This window comes from Galendromus occidentalis, unplaced genomic scaffold, assembly GCF_000255335.2.
Source record: "Galendromus occidentalis unplaced genomic scaffold, Mocc_1.1 scf7180000076295, whole genome shotgun sequence".
In the NCBI taxonomy this organism is placed as follows: Eukaryota; Metazoa; Arthropoda; class Arachnida; order Mesostigmata; family Phytoseiidae; genus Galendromus; species Galendromus occidentalis.
Window position 1 is genome coordinate 98644 of NW_003804284.1, and position 7946 is coordinate 106589.

General features: G+C 50.5%; 1 protein-coding gene across 1 annotated transcript; it reads left to right on the forward strand.

Annotated features, from left to right (window-relative positions):
- Positions 1 to 2611: 2611 nt before the first annotated feature.
- LOC100900716 (uncharacterized) lies at positions 2612 to 4917 on the forward strand. Its single transcript, XM_003738692.2, has 7 exons — positions 2612 to 2842; positions 3087 to 3204; positions 3361 to 3652; positions 3742 to 3800; positions 3908 to 4128; positions 4238 to 4415; positions 4541 to 4917. Exons 1-7 carry the CDS (start codon positions 2687 to 2689, stop codon positions 4735 to 4737), a joined length of 1221 nt encoding a protein of 406 aa, XP_003738740.1. The 5' UTR covers positions 2612 to 2686; the 3' UTR covers positions 4738 to 4917.
- The last annotated feature ends 3029 nt before the right edge of the window (positions 4918 to 7946 follow it).

Genomic DNA, 7946 nt, shown 5'->3' on the forward strand with positions numbered 1-7946 from the left:
TCCCTGAGTACGACTTCGATTGACGCGGTGACAGAGGCCTTCTCGGAATCCGTGAACAACGCGTTCAATTGCAAAATATCCGTGTACTTCCGGCTGTTTTGATAAATGATATGTTCATATTTCTCGATGTCCTCACTTCAAAAGTTTCTCCTGCGGTCTCGACGGGACTTATGATGTTTTGAGAATAGCCCGGTTCGAGAACTCGTCAGAAACCTAAGCGGGTTGACGGTAATTGTCGGCTCCCCAGTTCGCGAAGGGTAAGCACCTCAGTATATTTCGTGCGACTAGTTATATCCGATTCCCTGGGTTATTCGCCTGTCGGCGCGTGATTTTCGGTGGAGGAGGGGGCGATGATGCCCGCGTCGTGCCAGTTTCAGGACGATACTGACCTGCTGCGAGAGTGACCTGGGCCCTAGGGTCATTCTTCTCTGACCTCGCTCGGAGCTTTCGGACAGGCTCAGGCCAAGCGGATGTCTGCCAGGCGAAGCCGCTGCTGTCGTCTCGCTCGTTGCGCTTCTCGCCTCCCAGTCCTGGTTCTTCTCACTCCGTAGAACGAGCTCATATATTGAGAACAGCATCCGCAATGGATCGAACGCATTGATCGAACAGGCATCGCACAATCGGAAAGGGAACGGAACGAGGCCTGAGAGTCAAATAACATCATCCGCAGCTGACCTCAAGAATTCAAGAACCCCCAATCAAGGACATACCTGTGCGAGGGACCTCCTGCTACTCTGGAGGATCGGATGGTTTCGGCATGCCGTCCTTCTCAGGAACTGAAATTCTGAAGGAGCCGAGTCGAGCACGGCAGCATAAACTCAAAGAAGAACATCGCACTCAGCCTCAATGCCTCTCGCCGCGTTTGCTCTGGAATTCATTCGTGCTTTTCCCCCGCCGGATCGATAGTCCTCTGTGTCTCCCTTCTGAAAGCTAGGTTATCAGTTCCGAGAAGCTCATTCGTAGAAGAATGAAAATTCGTTACATTGTATGTTTATTCCGCGAACATTAGTGAAAATTCTGTGAATTGATTCAAGAATCGAGCCTTGCGTTCAGACCTCCGTCTCGTCTCAGGATGTCGACTCAGGAATCGACTGACTGAGAGATCCTGCGGGGTAGGGTACCATGCCTGACCCGAATGTTCACGCGGCATAGCATCAGAGGTTCACTCGGTGAATCGGGATGCGCGGGCATGTCGAACGTCTTGCGTGTTCTTGCAGATTCTTCCACCCACATGTTCCCGCGCTCGAGTACCGACGCACGGGTACTTCCATTTGACTCGGAGAAATACAGGAGACGTTCAAATAATGACTTACTCACGACGAAAGCTCTATGGTAGCTTAGTGCCCGGAAGAGAGAATGGCGAGAGAATTGCCCTCTGGACACTTCATCATCTACGAAAATGGATGACGACGTCATCAGGGCTGATTGCTCGCGAGACGAAAGTCGTTTGAGATTCGTCGAAAACGGGATGTCTCCCTCAAATCTTCATTTGGATCATTTTCGGGATTCCGCCCAGACTCACCCGGGGGAATACGATGCCGGGAGCTTTTCGTCAAAAAGTAGTCTTTAACACTGTCATGTGGTTTCGCGATGTGCATCTATTCAGCGCCGTGATATACTGGTATCTCCATCCGTGAAATACAAACTTTTCGCCTCCGCAGCGTCCGACAAAATCTGAAATATACACGGCGCCGAAAATTGCGGCGATCGCATCCGACGGATGAGCTGTGTTCGTGTGTTCTTAAGCGAGTCAGATGTCCCATGCACCTCCATGAAAATCTACTGCTAGGAGGGCGAAAATGTCGGAGGCCCAAGCCCGAAATCATCCCAGGTCAAGTTATGGAATCTGAGCCATATTCTGGTAAAGAACGTTCATTGGGTAGACCAGAGGAACGGACTATCTCACAAAAGCTTTATCTTGGAGGGAAGTCCCTTCGGCGAAAGAATTTACGGCAAAGGGTCTCCGTTCACGCGGTCAGTCTTCCCGCTCCAACATCGTCACAGACACAGTGACCCAGCAATCTACCATCTCCCTCGACGATTCCGGCCTGGGGATTCGGTCCATTTTCTGGAAGTTCGAGCACATTCTCTCCTGGATTGAGGACCGTGACTTCGATCTTGCTCGCGGCTCCTATATCTATCGTCGGAGCCCCTCGAAGTCGAACCGTCTCTCTCGCTCCTTGGGTCAGTAGCAAGCGCCGCTCAGGACTCGGATCTGTCGTTTCTTTCCTCGTGGAAGAATTGCAGTTGGGCCGTCCCGTTGGAGTTGAGGAGGCTCCGATCATATCTGAAACAACTAAGTCCCTGTTATCGTCTTTGAGAAGGGAGCGTAGTACTCTGCGGAAGGTGCCGACTGAAAGCGTTTCTGGAACGTACAGCGGAGATCAGAGCGTCAGGCAGCAGCCCTGATCCATGAGGATTTATGAGGATCAGATGGATAGAACATTTTCCCTGGCAGTTCTCTATCGATCTAGCAATAATTATTGCGGACGTCGAGGGCTTCCTGCATTTTACAAGGCTCCGTCTCGAGCATAGTGTCAATACTAGGTGGCCGCTCTCGCGCGTTGTTATTGGAGAGACGCACCCTCACACGCGCGAACATGTGCATATAGCGGACAGCCTATTTCGAGAGAACCGCAGTCACGTGTGGGCTCGCGTGTGAGTCGCTCTATCCAGTGTCACCAGAATGGGATTTTGCCAGCCGAAGCTCCGCTTGATTCTGTCGATATTCCTGCTGGCGGGCCTGGCTTCGGCGAATATAATCAAAGATGCTAGGCTATGTGATGTGAGCCCCTCAGAGAATGAGATTGCCAAAGAATCAGAGCGAAGCCGAAAGGCTCAGGTAAATAAAGAGTGTGACGAAAAATTAGTCTTCGAATGAGCAAGCGCCCGCCGTTCGGGCCTCCTCGATAGCCGTACCATATGCATTCCGACCGGCTGTTGCGTGTCAGCGAGGTGGAATGCGCAAACCTCCGGACGGGAGAAAGATCTCAGCTCCCGATTCTGATCGGGAATGTAGTTTTCGTTCACTGTCATGGTATTTCCGAGATTTCGAACCGTATCCGTAAATTCAGACTGATTCACAGGTCAACGTTGATCCAGCAGGGTACACTTTGAGTCACGTAGTGATCCTGAGTCGGCACAGTATTCGAGCGCCACAGAGAATTGACAATAAGCTTATCAAAACAGAAAGCTTTCCTCTCGGTGAGAACATCAATCTTCCAACTGGACCAGTTCCCTTATTCCCCGTGCGACCTCTTCCTGGCAGCTCGCTTCTAGGGAAAAGGGATGCCGTCCAATCCAGTCGTTCCACTCTGTTTACTGATGCCTTCCATATCTATTTCCGTATATCTCTGACAGGCCTAGGATATTCAACGAAGATCGGGAACAGGTTTTCCGTCAAAGTTGGCAAGATCTGGCGAGAGTTCTATGGCGACTTCGTCAAAAATACCAACATCCGACAAACTTGGATCAGGAGTTCGAGTTATATAAGATGCGCCGAAACTCAACAACTGGCTCTAGGGCAGATGTTGCCTCCGGATGACGAGTTCTCCTTCGGGCATCCCACCCAGCCTATAATAGCCATCAAACTCCCGATCGGGAACGACGTGAATGTCGAAACCTGCGACGTGCCTGCTCCTCAGAGTCTTCCGTAGGTTTATTCTGAATCGAGCCCATATCAACGTTTATTTACGTGAAACCACGGGCTGAAAACCGATGCTGATTTCCGACCTTTTCCAGAGAACTGGACGAGCTCACAGATCCCGCCTTGACTTCAGATGGATTCTCAACGTTCGGAGGTGAATGACCACAGCGGTACCGAATATCTGAGTGAGATATGTACATACATTTCAGCAGGACCTCCGAGCTTTGACGAATGATAAGCGTTGTACGAAATCATTCTCAGAATTCGTGAAATTCGTCACGGATAAAACTGGCTACCTCCCCAACGAAACGGCCTACTTCGAGCCTATAATCGATGGAATCTATTGCTCGAAGTACAATCAACTCCCCATACCCCGATGGGCAGAGGAGAAATGGCGCTCCTTGGATTTCGCCATGAGGAAGCTAAGCCACGATTACTGGATCAACGAAATACCCTATTACGGGAACTACATCGGCAAATTCGTGAGAGCGGGCTCTATCCAAGGGGCAATTACATTCCGACAGCAAGAGACGCATATCGGCAAGGTTCCGGTGAGATCACCATTGACCACTCTTCTTTCTTCTTCCACAGCTGGCGAGCAGACTTTCGACTTTTGCTAATGGACCGTACCAGCACAGGTTCTCGTTCTTGTCTTATCACGACACAAGCATTCAAGCTGTGCTCAAGGCTCTGGGGAATGATCCTGTGGAACTTTACCCTGGATTCTTGGCTGCTCTCCACTTCCAAGTTTACAGGAGAGATTCCGACGGTATGCCATAATTCCGGGTGCCTTTTCCCGCTGAAAGTTCAGGCGAGAAGGGGATCGATCGTGGGGATCGGCGGAAAAATCGCTCCCGTGTCATTGAGTGGTTGAGAATCGTTGCTTTTCTTCAGGCGAATTATTCGTCAGGGCCATGTATCACCAAGGAGCGACACCCGAGCTGGAATATCGCGATGCGGAAGAAATCAGAATCGAAGCTTGTCCTTTCCCGAGCTGTACCCTCAAAGATCTCGCTTCGAAGCTGTCACACATTTACGACGATGTCGACCGAAGCCCTTGCAGTAGAATCGATTTTACAGCTCTTTTATAATCAAGCAGTTTAGCAAAGAATCGATGCTGAACATTGACTTCCGGGGAGCGACCTGTATATAATGTTCGAGGACTCATATCAAGGATTACGTTGTAATAATCCGACCTACCTAATTTACACCTTTTCTTAGACTCCATGTGATATAATAAATTCTGACCGGGGTGTGTTTATTTGAGCCCAGAGCGATCACCATTTCTCCTCCTGATTGCTCCGTGTATTTTCCGAATCGATAATATATTCGAACCTTGGGACTCGTTATTACAGGAGGCCCAAATCTCGAAGAATCGATTCGGCGCGCTAACTCGCTTCCCGGATGCGATCAACAGAAAACTCCGAGCTTGATTGATGCGCCTCACTTATGCCAGAGTATTCAAACCTTTTGATCTCCACCAAGGCTAGAGTCGCGAGACACAACATGAGAGAATTAGATACGACGATCAGAGGAAGCCCGAGCAAGGTCCGTGGGGAGCAGAGATGAGAGCAAAGAGACTAGGATGAGGCAGGGAAAATAATCGCGTTCCTCCATCATGGTCTTCTCCTTGCGTGTATTTGATGGCGGAGAACATACTCACTTCGCCTGGAGTTTGGAGTCTGATTTAGAATGTGGTCAACGATTTATTGCCGACAAAGTAAACTCATCTGCAGCCCCCGTCCTCGGGTTTGGAATCTGCCGTAGACTGAGCTTAGGCAGCCTGACGCTCTCGTCTCCGACTCCTCCGAAAATCAGGGAGTTCGAAGATGGATGCTCGGGTTATCCTGCTCAGACTTCAATGTATATGTGGCTACGAGTGGAGTCGATTATGATCTTCGCAAATGACTACGATTTACTGAGCAGAGAACACATGGAGGAGGAAGCGCCAGTCCAGTTTCCTCCGCGAGTCGTGGTTCGTTATCATGACGTCAAAGTCTGCATCGATGCATGCTCGACTTCGGGAGGCTCTCCTTCGAATTCAACGAAACTCAGCGTCAGAGTGCGACATTTGATGGAGACCATCCCAGGGACGTCAGGCTCGAGGCAGACACGGCAAGCAGGGCGGACCGATAGGGAGCACAAGAGAAACACATATACATGCATACGTCGAATTCGCCATCGTCCTCGCGGACTTTCCCGTTCGGTACTCCCATAATATTGGTGATGGGGTCCATTCGACCGCAACTCAGGTCAATCGAGAGCGTTTTCTCCCGCGGTTTGTCGGGCATCATGGTCCGTCTATATACACTCGTTGCATCTCAGTCATGTGTCATGTTGCACCGGTCTCCTCAACGTTCCTGGATATACATATTTTGGAGAAGGCGCTCCTTCTGCCTGATTCTCCCGAGAAGCGAGAACACAAGACCGTTCCAACTCCGGAGAAGTCTTCACGGCAGAGAGATGGCTGAATAGGCAAAGTCCCGGTTTCGGCTGAGGATGGGAGCATTCCCTCCAGCAGTTGTTGCTTCAAGCATGCGTTCGCTTTCTTGCTCTCCGATCCTCCTCGCTCTCAACATTCCCTCGCCCTGATTTCAATTTTTTATGGCTTTCTCAATTCGCTTTCTTCAAGGCTTCTGTCTGGACGAGCGATAAGAGATGCGAGTGATCAGCCGCAGCTGCTTTCTCTCATTAAACACTTTCTTGCTCAAACGGTTAAATTACAGCTGCATCCATACGGCGTCTCACCGATTCGCTGAGAGAGGCGCCGGCGAAGGTTCTCGCCATTCCTCAAACTTCGTCCGTTGCGAATCATTCGCACCGCGACGGTAGAGACAGCGGACGCGATCACTTGCAGTTTCTGAGGCAGGCGGCGCTCAGCATTTTTCAAGATCAGAAAGACGCTTGAGCGCCCAAGTTCACTTCACCCCGATTCACTCGCGAAGAGTGACACAACATCAGCTCCTGCGAAGGTGACAGGAGCAGCCCTTCGATGATCAACACGGAAGGCACTGACGACGGCAGTGCCTTCGCTTTTTCTCCGAGACCTCGCTCACCCGGAGCGTCTCTTCTGTCATATCTCGATAGGGTCGAGAAATATTATTCAATCGGCTCCCTGCTCCGGCAAGGAGAATCTGTTCGGAAGCCGCGACCCGTTCTCGGGAAGATGGAGAGGAGGTAATTCTCTGAGTTCGAATCGCGGGAAACGATTTCTTGACCACATCAGCCAGTAATACTCGTGAGTTCGATCATCGACGTGGTCGACTGAGACACCAACTGCATTCGAACGTGGAGCGCGCGGTGCCGAACTGGATACTCTGACTAAGTCTGTCTGGATACAAATTTCGGGTTTCATTTCGGGAGAGTCTTCATCTTCCGCGCTCCTTCCGATCGAGAATGTTCGAAGCAGGATTTACCTCCGCTGTTCCTTACTTTACAAAGTTTGAGCAATCCCTCAGTTCCGGGAAGAGATCGAATTACACCTCCGGAACGAAATGAAAATTCGATTAGTCCTCCTAAATCGAGCAATTGATCGTCTGTCAGCTGAGGGCTGGGAGATTGGCGGCACTAGGCTGTTCGGAAGCGGACCTCGTATGAAGCCGAAAGGTATCGGGACGACGGATCAGGGAGCGGGCATCAATCAGCTGCTCACACCCGTATCAGGTGACTGCTCGGAAGATTTTTTCAAGTTTTCGGGAGAATGATATTTAGCACCTTCGTTGTGGCTGGACGGACTGAAACAGTGACCCCGAGCCCACCAGCCCGACGATTTCACGGTTCTAAAAACTCGACTCTGCATGATTATCAGTGATGATAATTCATCACGGTGTGAATAACATGCGCATATTTTTCGGAAGGAGGTGTCGATCGTGGTGGATTAATTACTGAATCCAGGTCAGGTATCACGAAAGTGATTTCCCAGCTGTGACTCGAGTTATTACCCCCCTGCCGCGATCTCATCCTAGTACTGGCTCATCCTTGCAGCATCCCTTCGGGCCGATCGCGAGCTCTGACGTGGACATTCGACTAGAGTAAAAGGCTCATGACTCTAAGGACCTCGTTCGAGAAGAGGTAGAGTATACCAGGGACCCTGGCACAAAGAAATTCCGTATCGAAAGAAAGTCAACCATCCAAGCTCCGAAGCTCAAGGGCTCGCTTCGCGTCGGAATAATTTGGCGTCTCGCTTGACACGTGACGTTTCATTTATGGTCCAGACTGTGAATGCCTGTGTCTCGTGGCTAGTCATTTCGATGCAAATGAGACCAGGCGTGGTGAGTTCGGACTTAATCGCCAGCCACTT

Bases quoted from the DNA above. Each gene is read 5' to 3' on its own strand.
- LOC100900716 (XM_003738692.2), top strand. From the start codon at position 2,687: ATGGGATTTTGCCAGCCGAAGCTCCGCTTGATTCTGTCGATATTCCTG. The intron at 2,843-3,086 runs GTAAATAAAGAG...ACTGATTCACAG, and splicing joins AGCGAAGCCGAAAGGCTCAG to GTCAACGTTGATCCAGCAGG. The intron at 3,653-3,741 runs GTAGGTTTATTC...GACCTTTTCCAG, and splicing joins CCTGCTCCTCAGAGTCTTCC to AGAACTGGACGAGCTCACAG.